The sequence below is a fragment of the Onychostruthus taczanowskii genome, unplaced genomic scaffold (assembly GCF_017590055.1).
Source record: "Onychostruthus taczanowskii isolate IOZ18803 unplaced genomic scaffold, ASM1759005v1 scaffold1, whole genome shotgun sequence".
Lineage (NCBI taxonomy): Eukaryota > Metazoa > Chordata > Aves > Passeriformes > Passeridae > Onychostruthus > Onychostruthus taczanowskii.
The window spans coordinates 20,096,857-20,113,586 of record NW_024496525.1 but is presented as its reverse complement, the minus strand read 5'-3'; the positions used below and the strand labels follow the sequence as shown (position 1 = coordinate 20,113,586).

The window sequence follows — 16,730 nt, the reverse complement described above, 5'->3', positions numbered from 1 at the left end:
ACAGCTTCTGAGGCCAAATCTCTCATGGGGCAAAATACATAGGACACAGTACCACTTGCTCAGCTACTTTTAAGATGAAAAGTGAAAATTATTGTCATGACCACCAAAGAGCATCAAGTTAAAGAAAAATACTGTCAAAGGGAGCAGAGATCACAAGGAACAAAATTATGGCAAGAGCCTTCTGTGACATGCTTATGAAAACAGTACAGCCGGTGAACAGCACCAGGAAGGGAATTAACTGCTTGAACTGCTCAAAGGCTGATAACAGAGGCTGTAATCACTCCCACCTGTAAAAAGTCTCTCTCCTTCCATGCTATTGAACTCTGTAGCACGGCTGGACCATAGCTTATGGGCTGACAGCAGCCAGGTGTGCACAGATATCAATGACTGATTACAGCTCTCATTCTAAAAGCTCCTTCTGCCAAGCTGTTGAAGCAATCGTAATTAAATTACTCACTAGAGACCTGGCTGCATTTTGGGGATCACAAAAGGATAAAGTTGGCTAGCTTTCACTATTAAAAAAAGGAAACATGTCAGGGCACCTTGAGAAGCTGAAAGGTGCAGAAGAAGCAATTTCAAAAAGCACCTGTCACTCAAATTCCCTCTTCCCCCCCAAAACAGGGACAGACAAATTTCTCCCTCTAATGTTGGCAGCACTGCCCATTCCAGATGACTCCTGAAGGGAACATGGGGCAAACAAGTTCTTGATCTGCAGTCTGATCTGATTTAACAGCTGTTACTCAAGGGAGGGAAAATGCCTTTCAGTACACTGAAAAGAATGAGCATTCTTGAATTACTGGAGAGCTAAGGCAATTATGTAGTGGGCTATTACCAAGCATCAGAAAAGTGCATGGTGCTTTCATAAGAAGTAGCACCAGCTCCTTGCCCTAAAGATGTTACCTTTCTTGGACCTGCAGGGCAAATTAAACAGTGCTAAGAAGGATGAAAGCAGGGTTCACAACTCAAATCACATTGGTACAATTTACATCATGTACTAAAGTACGGAGTTGCATTTCCCTTCTTTTTTATCCCCGTTCTCAGAGGATATGGTCATTCACTATCAGAAGACACCAAAGGCTTAAGTTAGGAACTGAAAATGAGCCATCACCCAGAAAACACTAGTTATAATAAATGAAAGACCACTAAGTAAGCAAGAACAAAGCATGAGGAGAGAACTAAGAAGTAGGCAGTGTCTGACCTGTTCAAATGAAGTATGATTCACTGAAGATAAATCAGAGGTGACTCTTGCTTCATGTAGGATGGATGCCTCTGTAGTATCAAAGGCAAATCCCCAAGCATGCTGATATTTAAACAGCTGACTGGTTCAGCCATGTATGACTAATGAGTCTGTGCAGATTTATTTTCTACACACTAGCAACCTCTTGCTCTCTGACTCAGTAAGTAAGCTGGACACATTAGAAACAAATGGGTGATAATTAAACATGAACAATGAAGAGTGTTTCTGTGAGTAAATCAAGCTGAGTTTTTGGCATTGACATTAAAGAAGGTCATGAATTCTGGACAAAAATCAGCCCAGATGGTGAAAAACACACAATACTGAGACAGAGGGAATAGGGTTCATCTCCCAACTGGGGCTCTGAATCCTGCAATGGAGAGCACGAGCTGTAACTGCTCAGTGACTCACAGAGTAAGTTTGAGGTGCAAATGGCTCATGAGCATATCAGAATAAAGCCATCATGATAAAGGAAGGGTTCCCTATTTAGCCATTTCTCCTGCTAGTAGTCTCTTCTAATGACTATTCTGCTGTGCTATTTAAGCAGATGTGAGGGAAACCAGTTCTGCCACTGCAACCTAGTTTACAGACTATGCTCCAGAAGCATCAATACACTTTCACACTCCTTCACTTACTTAGTAGGATGCAAAAAAGAAGGACATTAATGAAGAGGGATGGGCCTGCTCTGACAACCTTGGTATGTCACACACGTGAGGCTAAGGCCAGCTTCAGTCTTCCTTAATCAATCAAAAATACTCTGTGCTTTACTCTAAAGTATTGATCTTAGACATTTTTTGCTAATTTTGATATCCTTACTTTTATGTAAAGTAAAAAAAAAAATTGGCTAGTAAGCCTCACTCACTATGACTACATAACTGAAGTTATCAAAAGCTCTTCTTGTGACGATGCTAAATTAATGAACAATGGACCAAAGTCACCATAACTCTCTTTCCCTATAATCTTTTCCTCCTCCAAATGATATTCACATAAAGACAGTAAAAGCATATAGATTATGCATCACAAACGGATTGGGGAAAAAAAAAAATTTAACTTATTGCACAAAAAAACCCAACAGCCCTGTATATTACTTCTCTCCCAGACAAAAAAACAAGCATCACTCAGCCAAGAAACCTCATTGGAAGGTTACTTAGGAACAGGATTCTTGAAACGCATGGAGACTGAGGCATATGAAGATAGCAACACAAGAGGACAAAAATCTTGGGCTCCCTTTTCTCTTTACCAATCAAATGGAAAGTTGTTTTTAAACCAGGTGTTTTAAACCAGGTTATTGCAACCCAAAGTTTATAAATAAATGAATGAATAACCCTTCTAAAAAGGCAATCAGTAATCAGCAGATGGATTTAACTGTTTCAACAACAACATAAAACCTGTTTGAAAAGGTGATTTATACTCTGCTTGCAAAAGTCATTGCTGCAAAACATTGATTTTTCACAGGCAAATACCACTACTAATACATACATGTGTTACCCTGGCAATTGCTCCTGGAAAGCTTGACCCTCAGTGTTACCCATCTGCATGAAGCACTGAGTAAAAAGCAGCATTTTCTATTGCCAATGCTGCCTCTTATGCATTCTCTCTTGTGCAGAAAATGTTATTGTTTCATCAGATAGACAAGAATGTGAATGAATCAAAAAATCTCTAAAGCTGTTCATAGACAATAGTTTAAATACAGGTCACTTCTCAGGGAGGTTTGAAGGCATAACTATCATGTTTTGATCACATTTCATAGTTAACATTAGCAGGGTGGATTCACCCCAGATGAAAGACACTTCACTAACATTGTGGGTTAACTTTACATCTGCTGCCTTACATGCTTAAAGCTGCACATTTGAACAGTCTAAGCAAAAGCTTGGCATGCCAAGAAGGATTGTTTAATATTTCTAATATTAACTGCAGTACACTGACACTGACTTCCTACATCTCAGAGTAGTGTGCAGATGCTTAAAATAAGTTGAAAGCCCACATTGAATGTGATGCTGAAATGATTAAAACATCTATAAATATTGAAGACTATGGAACAACTTCAAAATTTTGAGAATATATTTTAAAATGACATGGAAAATAGAACCAGTATATCATGAATAGCACTATTGCTTCTATTTCTACCTTTCATTTCAGGTGTTAGTAATGGCCAATGGGAAGGGCAAACCTTTAAATTCACTTTTGTACAATGGACCTTCTCAAATGAACTTGAGGAGAGAGGGTGTCTCTGGGTTATTCCTGTCTGTGGGTTATTCCTGTGTTATTCCTGTGTTTGGTTTTTCGAAATATGAGTACAGTTGTACAAGTCAGAATGAAGCATATTAAAACTCAATTTATGCCCTCATAGCTCCCATTAATTTCTTATTCTGAAGCATCTTGATTACCACAAAGTAAAGAACAGCTAAAATAGAGCTACAGACAAATAGCTAAAATTAAAGGCTATATCATCATTTCCATTAGGAATTTAAATCCTAGTCTTGTTAAGCAACACTGGTAATGAATAAACATGTCTATAGGTTTACAAAATGCATCTTTGTCACCTCTGAAGGGTGAAGGGGAATTACAGGTGCTTCCTTTTCATCCTTCAGAAACAGCGGTTCCAAGCCAGTTGGATCTGAATTAGGAAGTTTAATGGCCTAGTCCTGGGACAAAAATTAAAGAAGGAAAACATACTGGCACACCAAGCTTTGCTCAGCATTAATAAGACTGAATATCTTTGCAAAGTTCGCTCTAGCAAATAATAAAAACCCCCAAACATAAATCACACCTACCAATAGTTTATTAGGGATAATCTAGGAGAACAACAAGAATAATTGAAGAGAATACCATACTTTCCATTTATTTATCTCAGAGGCACAGATATATTCTTCATCAAACACACAAAGATGCAAATTTCCAGTGTGGACACTTGACTTGATGAACATAAATAAAAAGGCAAAATATGTACAGTATGTCAGCCTTTTGCTATCATTTTCATTGTGTAAAACTCGACCTGTTCCATTTACTTCAATACTCCATTGGTGGTCTCCAGTGGGAGATCACCAATTGCTCATAAGGTAGAAATAGCTATCTACTAAATTAATAGAATGGCATGCTGTGGCCAAAAAAAAAAACTATTCTACCAAAGAGCCTGATGCGTTTCTAAATAAAAGACCTCAGGTTACACCTGAGAGATAACAGGAGGTATCTTTCCATGCCATATCTGCACTCAAACCCAGTCTAGAGAATTTGCTTCAATTGATAGATGCCTGTACTTCGATTAGCAACCACATCTAAAAGGTAGGAAGGAATAGGACTTTAGCCTTCTCAATTACACACCCACAATGTATCCTTACTGTATCAGGAAGTCAGGAGTAGAAGTCCATTTCCAATGTCATGATACATGACAAAGACAAAATCAAACAAACAAAACCCATAAAAAAAATGTCATACGCACTTTTTGAAGGTCCAGGGTGAAGTCTTGTCATGTTCCAGAAGGAGTCCACATGACTTACCTTTCCAGATCACTTTGAAACCCACACCTTCTGCCTGTGTTTGTAAATTACCAGCCAGGCCTGATAACTGGAGGCTGGCTCCTACACTGCCCACAACACCCCCACTCATTTCAAGCTCCTTTCTCTGCGTTATTTCCAGCTGCCACTTCTAAAAATCAGCAAGAAATCCCCAATTACAGACACAGGAACCTGACTCTTCCTGATGCTTCTGGGTCTGCTCTAAGCCATTAGCAACAACATAACAAGGGCACAGCAATGTTCTGGAGTTGTGAAGCCAAACACATCAGAAACAAACCCCACAGTATCAATAACCTAAGAGATTTCCTGGATATGTATGTAAATGCAACCCAACAGAATTCAAAGTAGTGTTTCTTTCACACATTTGAGTGCTACGCTTAGCAAGTCTAAACTGATTGACTGAACAAGTAGTTTGACAGTGGGAAAGTGGGTGTCCAATTGATAAAAGCAAACCAAAATAAAAATGCAGAAAATTGGCACCAGATCTTGTGACTCCAATATCAAATGTTTCTTCTGGACCCAAAGGAAACATTCTGAATTCCAAAGCAATCCAAAACCAGACACAGCATTACAGTCTATAAATCTGTGTCAGCAGTACCTTGTTTATACAGCCCCTGTCAAAGTATGAATGCTGATAGGCCTTTCCAATATCTGTTTGAGAGAAATATGCTGGAAGAAATGGGAGACCAACACAGACAACACTACATATTATGAATGACTCAGAAAAGCAGGCATTTTGGCCTTCAGCAGAAACGGATTGTCACCATATGCTACACAGCTTGTCATATGTGCCATCAATTCAGTCATGTCTCAGACTTTTAGGGGAAGGGTTGCAGATATGACAGTGCTGTAGTACCAATATTGCATGGACCTTGCTGCTACCACTAATTAAGTCTACCACAAATACCTTAACGAAAAGCAGTTTTTTCTGTGTTTAAAATTCATACAGTCAGTGAACCAAATTATTGAAGCCTACTGTTACGCTTACTACAGCACTCATGATGTATTCCTTTGTTCCCTACCTTGGAGCAAGTGAGGGAGAAGGGGGCAGTCACCTCAAATAAGAGAAGCAAGCAGACAGTAGAGCTGAAGTGATCTGTTCTCTCCAGGCAGGAGCAAAGGCCAAACCATGATGAGCAGAGGGAATGTCAAAAAGCTGATTATCTGCCTCCTAAAGGCAGACTTAAGGGGTTTGTTCAGTTATTTTATCAGCAATCCTAGCATTACTTGGCCAAGAGCATTCAATGTTTTGAGATTAAGCAAATCAATACACCAAGAAGTACAATGGTTCTGCTGTGTATTTAACTATTTGCTGGTTTTAAGTGAACATTCTCAGAAACATTACTCAGCATTTCAGCATACAGCTAATATGGCAGCAGAAGACTAGAACACTACTATCTAGAACACTATTCATTTTACATGCATTCCATGCCTTTTTCACCAAGGTTTGAATGAAAATCTCAAAGCATAATTCAGTACACAAAACCTAGGCATTTTTTACCTATGAAAATATTACATACAATATCTGCAAAGTCATTCCTGGTTTCTCTAAACCAAGAATTCCATTAACATCAATTGCCACCATTGGACTGGTAAAGTCAGTATTCAAAAAGAAATGGGAAAAAAAAAAAAACAGCCAAACAAACCCAATACATGCTGAATTGCATATTTTCATTTTAAGGAGAAAAAAAATAACCTGCTGTAGGCTTTAGAGAAATGCCCAAGAAAAATGTTCAGATTTGACACTGAGAAAGTTGTACTGCAATTGAAAGAACAATAAATCATGTGTTTTCTGTACTCTCATGTATCAGAACTCACAGGTAACCAATGCACTGAAAAGTCTACTTACGATCATTACACTGGCTCCCAGAATATGAAGTCATGGAGCAATCACAGGTGAAGCCTTCCCATTGCTGATTACAGATGCCCTGATTCGCACAGGAATCTTCCTGGCAGGTAGTGCTTGGTCCTGGAGAAAGGATTACAAGAAAGAGTGAAATAAAGCTGAGAGAATCACTGGGCCAGGCCCACAATATCGTCAATTCATCACTACCATTACCATCAGGATCCTCATGCAGAAGAGAGAAAGCACTAACCAAACACTGTTCCATTGCTGGACGTGCAAGAAACTCAGGGAAAAAGAGCACAAAGACAGTGTACACCTCACAACAGAACAGCAAACTAACACAGAGCAAGGAAGAGGGAACAGCAACATATTCCCTCTTAGGCAGGCCCAACTCACACATTCCTGACTTGCTCAAAGAATTTCACAGTAAAATAGGGGGTGATGTCAGACCAACAAACACGGCCAGGTTGTTGTGCTTCCCTAGAAGCTTGATCCCCTTATAGAAATGAAAGCTAATTAATAGGCCCATGAACAATGCCTCATCATACCCAAAGAACACTGATAATGTAGATTCAAACTGAAGCCTCAGCTGGCTACAACTTGGCTTCATAAGTTAATAAAAATCAGTCAAACAAAAACCAAACACTCTGACCTATTACATAGGTTCCTCTGGAAGCATGCTAATGAAGTCCTCAGAAAGGCATGACATTTATTCACAACACTTCTCTTTCTGGACTGCTTTTCATGCTTTTGGTGGAAGCAGAGAAGGAAGCAGCCACTACTGACAGAACAGCCTCTCATTGTTCTGTAATTTGCAGCTAACAGTTGCTATCCTGCTCAGGTAAGCCTTGCAAAGACAAAATCCAAGAAATAGGCAAAAAAGTAATCTTCAGATTAGAGAGACTCTGAATTACATCTACTGGTCTCATCCACAAGGAGGTAGCTGGATTTTGAATCATCTGAGAGCAGGCATGAAGCTGTAAGTCATAGATCGCAAGAACATGAGTTTACAAGTTACCTCCTGGGTAAGTATTTTATATTCAGCATTCTAGACAAAGGTATGTCAGCCCTGTTGTGCAGGATTTTAAATAAAATGTACATATATATTTGACATACCTACTATGCTATATCCTGTATTTGTTGGAAAAGAAGAAATGAAAGAAATAAAGCAGATAATAAAGGATCAACTGGCTAGGCTGCCTGAGATCAGTTCATTAACCACTTTTGGTCTAGGAGAATACCATAAGGACAAAAAAATAACTATTCAACCCATCCCAGCATCTTTCTTTACAGTCTTTGCTAGCAACAGCAACTCCACAAGACTCAAACCTTTCCTTATTTCTTCATCACATCAACACTACCATCCATATTTTATAGATTAGATAGGACAGACCAAAGCAGAGACAGCATTTTAAAATATTTTAACATAAAATTAAACCCTTCAACCTCCATCAGACACCATCCATAGCGATTTCACAAAATCCCACCGTTATTCAGCACCTTTGATACTTAGATTGCACACCTGGTCACTTCAGTATTTACAAGCCCTTGTAGAACCCACATCTAACTACAAGTCCCATGTCAGGCCACGATCCTCCCAACAATTCAAAGACCAAGCCAAGAATGGACCCTTAAAGCTTTGGTGCAGAGCTTCTGCTCTCCCCACCAGGCCACCTTTCCTCACTGAAAGAACAGAATGGATGAATTTCAGTAGTTTTTCAGCTATCTGCATTTCTTTACATCTCTCCTGCAATGAGAATGAACATATGACTCGGTAAGCAGAGTTTGACTGAACCTTAACAAAAACCTGAGCTTCTTCCAGAATTTATTACACTGCTAAAAACAAACAAACAAACTCCAAAACCTCTAGGTAGAAGCATAAGTGTGGTTAATAGAAGACAATAACAAAATCCCTAAAGGAAAGTTCACCTATTTTAATAGTGAAGAAGTGACAGCAGCAGCCACAGCAAGAAAACCCCTTGTTGCCATGCTGAAGGAAAGTTGAGCAGCACTTTTCAACACCTTTCTCCTCCCCTCCACCTCTTCCTCCCACCCACCTGACTCTCATTTGCAGCCATATGAATCCCAGTGGTCTCAGTGGCACAGTGTGAAATTAACAGATCACTTCTAGATTAGAACAGAGCTGACAGACTTCCCAGCGTGGGCAGGCAGGCACATGTATGTACAGGTCTCCTTCCTGCCTTTACTCTTGTAAAAATCATGGATATGAATATATATACATGTGCATCAGGTTGTGGTCTGATATTTGCTTTAGACTTACTCTGGCCAAGCAAAAGAAGGGATAACACTTAACAATCTGAAATAGAATATTAGTTGTTATTTTGCCTAAAATGTCTAAATTATCTGAGGATAAGGAATGAGGAACAGATACCTCCTCCTGCACATTACTATCCCACTATCTAACCTCAAGCATTAATGGCAATATTCCTAGAGGTATAAGCAAGCAAGCTATCTACACCTATATTTTAAAAATTAAACCAGAAAGCAACTGTGACTCTATGCAAACTTCCTACAGCATCAACTATAAAGACCATTACATTGCAGCAGAGCAGAACACCATTTTCAACAACGATCCTCCACTTTTGCTACATTTTTCTGAGAACACTTTAATCACTAACTGGACTTGGCAATGGGCATATGCTTTATCTAGATGCTGCAAGAGAAAGGACTGTATTCAAAGCATAAGACTGCATGAGGCCCAGTATCTGTGGCTTGAATTCTTCATATGATAGAACCCAGACAGCCAAAGTACTTGAATTCTTGGCCTATATTATGGTATCTGAATTGTATTTAACAGAAATCAAGTGTGAAGATGGGAACAGCACTTTCAGCAGCCAGAGGCGGGGAAAAAAAAGGAAAAAGAGCAAAACAATTATGAGGAATTCTGAAAGCCTGACAATACCACAAGGAAGCTTGAAGCCTGATCTGCCATCTTTAGAGTCAGTCATGACAGGACAGCATAGATGTTGGGTACTTGGCCTCACTTCTTACTACTATGGGCCATTTGAATCATAAAAGGATTGTTGTCTCAGAGAGTTCATCTACTCCTGCTGTTAACAGTCATTGCCTAATGTCATAATCCTCTGTGGCAACAGAATTTTCTTCAGAGCAACTAATAAGGATGTCACAGGGAATTAAGATTTTGGATTAGGGAGCAAAGTGACAGAATCACAGGAAGGATTATAAAACATGAAGATTGTGCTACCACGCACATGCCCTTTAGTGCTAACGAACAAGGAAAGAAGATGACAAACAACTTATATATAAAGCAGTAGAATTGTTTCAAAACTACCAGTGCCATCAGGACTCAGATCTATTTTTAATCTCATTCCTCTGGCAACATTAAGAGCAGACAAAGTATTTAAAAGCAGAGTTTCATAACTAGTCTTCACATAATAATCTGAGATACCTCTGATTTTACTGTCTGACTGTTTGTAGCTGAGCTTGGTGCATTGCCTTCTTCGTGCCACATGCACAGTGGAAAGAGGAGTAAGTGGGCAGTAGAAATCAAGTAGAAGAGAAGTCCCCAATGCAGAAAAGCAACGCCACTAGCAGAAGCATGACTTGCTGTGTCTCTTCCTGTCCAGGCTAAGCCTACCAACAGAGGCATCTCCTTTGAAACATGAAATAGCAAACGAGGATTTTTCAGCAATATCCTTTTTATCTTTATGTCTGCATCTCTAATTTTTACTGGAACAGCTCAGTATCCAAGGACTTACAGGATCTGAGATTTCTTGGGTCTTCCTCCCTGGGAAGGAGACTAGTACTACACTTTTCTTCAGCTACCTATCCAGATGTATTTTTTGTTTACTAATTTTTCTAATAAATATTTGAAGAAAATCACCTTTGAAGAGTGTAATAGCCTGATCTTGTATCTGTATTCTGCTTACACAAATGACTTTTTCTACCCTCTTTCCTACAATATCAGTTGTATGGTATGTTTCTCTTTGCCCTGAAATTAAAAAAAAAATAAAATTCTACTGCTGCATGTTGCTAAAACTTCCATGTTTCACTGGCAAGAAAAGTCATTCCTTCTGTATCTTTTGAAAGCTCTTAGCAGAAAAAGGAACTTAAGAAATAAAAGACAGTACTGCGTTTATTGTTCTTTCAAGTTACATGTGGAATCAGTTTCTACAGCAGCTGCAGAATTATAACAGAACTGCTTCATGCTTTGATCACAACTAGCAATAACTAATAAGATAAGCAAACCATTATTGGTCTTGCACATCACATCTTCCTCCACACATCAAAAACTCACTCTTTTTGAAGGGAATTAACCATTTGTGTTAACGTTATTGTCTCAATAAGATGAAGATCAGCAACAGGGGAAGTTCAATAACTATGATTCCATTTTCACTCTTCATCTCCCTAAATGCTCTCATCTCTTCCCCTTGTATCTTCAGAAATATTACCAAGCAAAAGGAAAGTAACATACACAAGCCATCTTTACAGCCTTTGCAGAATAAGGTGCTTTTTTACTCCTATAGCTCCTAAATTACAAATGTCTTGCAGCACTGAAATATCTCTACCAATAGTTCTACTGTAAAGCCAGACATTACAATCAATTTACACCTTTGCTAAATCTACACTCTACTTCTGTCAGCATTCCTCTTTTATAACCAGAGTGTCAGCCTTTTTTCATTCAATCTGCAGTAGCAGTTCAGCTCAGAAAGGTATCAGGTCTTGGAAACCATATGCACCAGGTAGAAAATAAACCTGTTCCAGGACTCACTCTTCCTTGCAAGTTAAGTAGGAAACAAAGTTATGCCCAACAGTTTTCCAACATTAGAATTTTTTGGAAAACAAGATTTTTCCTGTTTAAAAAGTGAGCAAAATTAAGGGTGAATCTCATGGAACCAGCACTTTCTGGGATGGACCATACCACACATACTGTTACTGCCAAATACATACTCGTGGTATGTCAGCATTTGCTTTGCACAAATGCAAGAAACTAAATTATAGTCAGGGTTCAGTGCATGATTCAGAAAGTTAGGTCCTGTATTTTGAATCACAGATAGCAGAAAGCAGGAATATCACAGACTAATATAGCAAACCAGAACCAAAAACCAAGCAGATTTCAATAATTGCAAGGCCAGCTCTTCAAGCTCTCAGTTTCATACGTTGTTAAGAACTCATCATCCCTTTCATCACCTAAATAAGGTTAGGCATCTGTCAGGTTCCATATTTAAAGTTACTCATTGTCAGAAATAACTCAAAAGCCAGCATTCTTCTGTCCTCTGAAAAATGTAGCCATTTTTTTCAATGCCTCAACAGAGCCTGAATACTTCATCCACCTGATATAAGACATGGTGCCAAGTCCTTTTGTTCCAAATAAGTGGCTGGTCTGAAAACTTCAGGAACTGGGACTAGTTAAAATAACACATGCACAAATGTGCTTTCTCCCACAAAAAGCACATCTATCTCAAGGTTACAAAAGAAAGGAATCTAGAAGCAGTGGCAATTCATAGAAACAGATCTGCAAAGTGCTGGGATTTCCTTCCCCTCAAAGAAAGCTGGCATACACCTATCAGCCTTCTAGGCATACCTATCACCTTCTCCCTTGCCACTCTTCCACTTTTCACTTCTAGGTAACCTAAAAGGTCATGAACAATGTGCTTATACATATGCTGGTGAGGAAAGAACAAAAAAAGACCAAAAGAATAAAAATCCCAACCAGAGAACAAGAAATCAACTGCATAAAAGGGAGTATGCCTGCACACAGAATGCAACAAGGGACAGGGAGATACAAATGAAGCAGAGGAAGTAAACAGCATTCAGACACAGAAACTAAAAGCATAAAGGAAAATTGAAAGGGCTGTACATGAACAAGAAAAAAAACAGAGTACATTGGAAAAACATCCTTCCTTACTGCAAATCACAGCAATATAAAAGAATCACAGAATAGTCTGATTTGGAAGGGACCCACAAGGATCATCAAGTCCAGCCCTTAAGTACGAGCTATCATGGCCTATCCTGAAATAGCCAAAGCTATTTAGCAAAGGTTGGTTTCCTGGAAAGCCAATAATTCACTTTATGCACTCAAGCCAAATGCTTCCCTTTAGGCTTCTGTGTAATCAGAATGTGTCTGTCTGAAGGGCAAATATTCCTACAGGGTTAAGACCTCTGTAAAAAAATTGAGCATGAGATGGAATAATCATCACAGGTGTAATATGCCTTTGCTTCTGAGGACTCTGGAAAAATCAAAACAATAGGTCTCTTTGTTCCAAACTTCCTGTGCATGAGGTATCAACTTCAACAAACATCAAAAATCAAGTTCAGGAATCCTGAGCATGCAGTGTGAATTCTGATGGACACATAACTGACTACAGACAACAACAGTGGCTGTGGCAAGAGAGACATGACACTTGCTGATATCTAAAATAAGTCCCAAAATTATTGTCACAATTTGAGTGGAAGGCACAAAACATCTTAATCCTAAAGTTATTTATACTCCAGTGTACTTCCAGGACATTTTTTTTTTTTTTAAATCACATCTGTCTCAATCCACATATATTTCCTATTTTTTCAAATATCACCTTTTACACCTTTTATTTACATAATCTTCAGAAGTCCCCTAGGGGCAGCACCTCTCTATATCACTTACCTCTGTAATACAGAGTACTTCAAGTTTTACAGTTGAGAACAGGTCAGAGATGCCAACAAAACATGGTTGCAGTCAGATGCTCCACACGCATAAAGCAAAATACATCACATAAACTTCTGTCTACCTCAAGGCTGTTAAATATTTCAGATTGAATGTCGCATGAGGATCCAATTGCTAAAATTATCTCAGACTGTCAGTATCATTACCTAATGGGTGAGAGGGTATCTTTTAATATGCTCCTGTCAACAACTGCTACAGTAATTAACTGTTTACCTATTAAAACATCCTTATTCATCCAAATTTATTTTTATCCTTCTCTACTGACCACAGAACACCAAACTCTACCTAAAAAATACAGATGATATCCTGAAGGAAAGGTAATGGCTACCTGCCTATACCTGGAATACAGCACAAGAATATTTTAATTTGAAAATGGCATGTATTACATTAGATGAGGTCAGCAATATCACCACATCTTCACAGTAAGCACAGTGAATAGAAAAGGAGTTTCTGAATCATGTGATTAAAGCTACAAAACCTTAATTTCAGAGATATGTAAAATGTCAGGAAGTCTCTATCTCAGAGGGTGAAACAAGAACATTCTATATTTTGTCTCGCAACAGAACCTTAGACATTAAGTGGCTTACACATAAAATTTCAAGGTGACTAAGATGATCCCATAACAGATGCCATCTGTGGCTTCAGGACTGCTAAAGAGAGACACAATTTTCAATTCCTCTGACTTCCCCTTATACCTGAAACCATTATCTCCTTTTCCATTAAAAAGGAGGAGTAATTTTTAAACTTTCATGGCATTCCAGAATAAATTAATTTGTACTTTTTATATGTCTTTACACATGAATCGGGAAGTACATTTTGATTATCATATTTAAGAGGATTCACTTTCAATACCACGGAAAACATAATTCTGTTTATACTAGTATCAAAGACCTATTAATCTCCAACAGGCACATTTCCTTACTTATGTCCCAGGAAAAAAGTCTACAGGGTCTCTAAGAATACCTGCTTTCCTTCTCACAAATGCTACTCAGCCTAATGCCTTTCTCAGATAACTCCTTGACCTGGTGGCACAGCTCCTTGACAAGGACACACCTACAGGGGAGATGACTCAGCCCCAGTTTCTTGGACAGGCACCAGGCACTCCTCACCACCAGGGGCCTGCAGACATGCCAGAAGGTCTCTTCGGGGGGAAGCCTGTGACACCACCGGTGCAGCAGCAGCTGCTGAGGAAGGAGCTTTGTGGCACAGAATCAGTGCAATGTTGGCAGCACTGACAGCTGAGACAGGGGACAAGGGACCTCCTTCTCCTCTGTGTTAACAGCTGCTCCCGTGTGCTCCTCTCCGGTTCTGCTGCTGTGCTGACCCTCCAAAAAGGAACCCTTCCTACCCTGACTATGGCTTGTAAAAAGCCATTCTAAGTATTAAGGGAGTTTGTAGTTTAGAGATTTTTTTGGGAGTTTTTAGGTTTTGGTTTTTTTTAAATTGAAATTCCAGAAAGTTATTTCTGTGGGTTTTTTTTTTCAAAATCTACAATAAAAAGGAAAAAAAAAAAAAAACCCGCCAGTTTTTACCTCCTGATCTCCTTGCTTAAGATCAGGACTAAAGAAACTAAGTCAGCTTTCTGTTTTTTGAAGCTCTGAGGACCTTCTACATCTTGAGGCACATCAGGTATTTGCCCAATCATTAGGCTTTCCAGGAAATCAACTGGTGCTTTTACAGCTATTCAGAGATTGATACAGTCAAATCCCCCAGATCAACAGAAACAGCTCCATTATTTGCCATGTTCTTCTTCAACCCAGAATCCCCCTCCAGAAATGCTGAGGTTTGCCATTCTGTTCCCGTCTTAGAGGTGTGACTGCACCCAGTGAAAGGCACTAAAAGTTACATAACAGCATCTTTCATTGAGACAAGTAATGGAGAAGAACAACCTTCACTACCTTGCAGGTCAGCTTTGGTCAACTCAACTTTGTCAACTTTGTTATTAAAAAAAAAAAAAAAAAAAAAAAAAAAAAAGCAAAGACAATAAACAACAGGTTAGTATAAAATAGTATAAAAGCAGATAAACCACGGTAACATCACTTTGAATACATAAAAGCAACTGGTATAACTATCACAGCCAACATGCATAATCAAAACACACTGAAATAACAACGTAAGCAACAACGGCACAGAGGGACAGAGACTACATCAATGCAACCAACAGATAAAACCAAATAGAAAGAGAAGAAATGCACTCCATTCATGCACACACAAAATCACAAAATTTATAGATAATACAAAGAGAAGAAAAAACATCACATTCTTTAACCCATCTCTCAGCCTTTACAATAATTTTAGACAGATTTTGTCTCGTTTGAGAAATACATGGAATCCATTTAAGTACAAAAAAACCTATTTGACTTGCAGTACCTCCATCAAGCATGCATTTAATTTTTGTCCAAAGTGGATTTATTGCCAGAAAAACATAGAGGACTGATAATTCTATAAGACAAAAATTTCTGTTTATCCAGAAAACTGAACTCAACACTGGATCTAAGTGACTGTAACACCTTGCCCCCTCACAAGCTGTCACCTGCTCATAAATTTCAACACATTGTTTAAAAAAACTTACATCAACAGGCAAGCACACAGCTCAAGCTTTAGATCCATATAGTCTTAATCAGTCATCAGAGCAACCAAAAAAACAGAGTACCAGTTCATTATTTCACCTAGGTCAGAATGATCTTGTTATCTGTGGTCAAATCATAGTCCACATGGAAAAAAATATCATAGGTCTACTAAGTCTGACTGTCTAAAGATCCAAATACACTTTGTGAAGACTGAAAAGCATTAAAAGCAAAACAATATCACTGATGCTCTTCCATGCAGGCACAGGGTTTTGTTTTTTTGGGGTTTTTTTTGGCTTTTCATTTTTGTTTATTTTGTTTGGTTGGTTTGGTTTTTTTAATGGAGTCAGTTTACAAAGAAGCCACATAGATTTTTGGTGTGTTATACCTTGATTCTAAGTTTTCTCTTTCAGAATGGAAAAAGTAGAAGACAAAGATGAGAGCACAGGCAGCAGCTCCTGAATCCCCTGCTATTGAAGGTTAAATATTTCTATTACACAGCACAATAGGAACAACAAAACACCAAATCATCAACCTTATTGCTCAAAACAAGTTTATTTAAGAAGTGCATACTTACCCTCTTAACCTGTTCTTAACAAGTTCTAACATCACAGCTGATACTGAAGAAAGACTGGTAGTTCTCCTTTCCCCACTGTCTTTTACATTTACAACCCAATAAATTAGAACTGACATGTGCAGATGCCATTTCCTGTGCTTCCTAAGAATTCTAACACTTTAAATCTTTGTTGTTTTACAGCCTATGAATGACTCAAGATAGCAATTATCCTCCCTTTTGAGATAGTCAGAATTTTCTCTCCACTTTTGAAACCGCTTTACTACATAAAGCTATAAAATCCCATTTTCCTTAAACAAAATTCAAAAG

At 38.6% G+C, this 16,730-nt stretch overlaps 1 protein-coding gene across 5 annotated transcripts in view; it reads right to left on the bottom strand.

The window, feature by feature from the left end:
- NRXN3 (neurexin 3) overlaps positions 1 to 16,730 on the bottom strand; it is a 912,175-nt gene that overhangs the window by 512,997 nt on the left and 382,448 nt on the right. For all 5 annotated transcript variants that reach the window (XM_041424942.1, XM_041425182.1, XM_041425016.1 and 2 more), the window contains one exon: positions 6,599 to 6,718. In XM_041424942.1, coding sequence (XP_041280876.1) covers positions 6,599 to 6,718 — 120 coding nt within the window. The remainder of the gene's footprint in view (positions 1 to 6,598; positions 6,719 to 16,730) is intronic.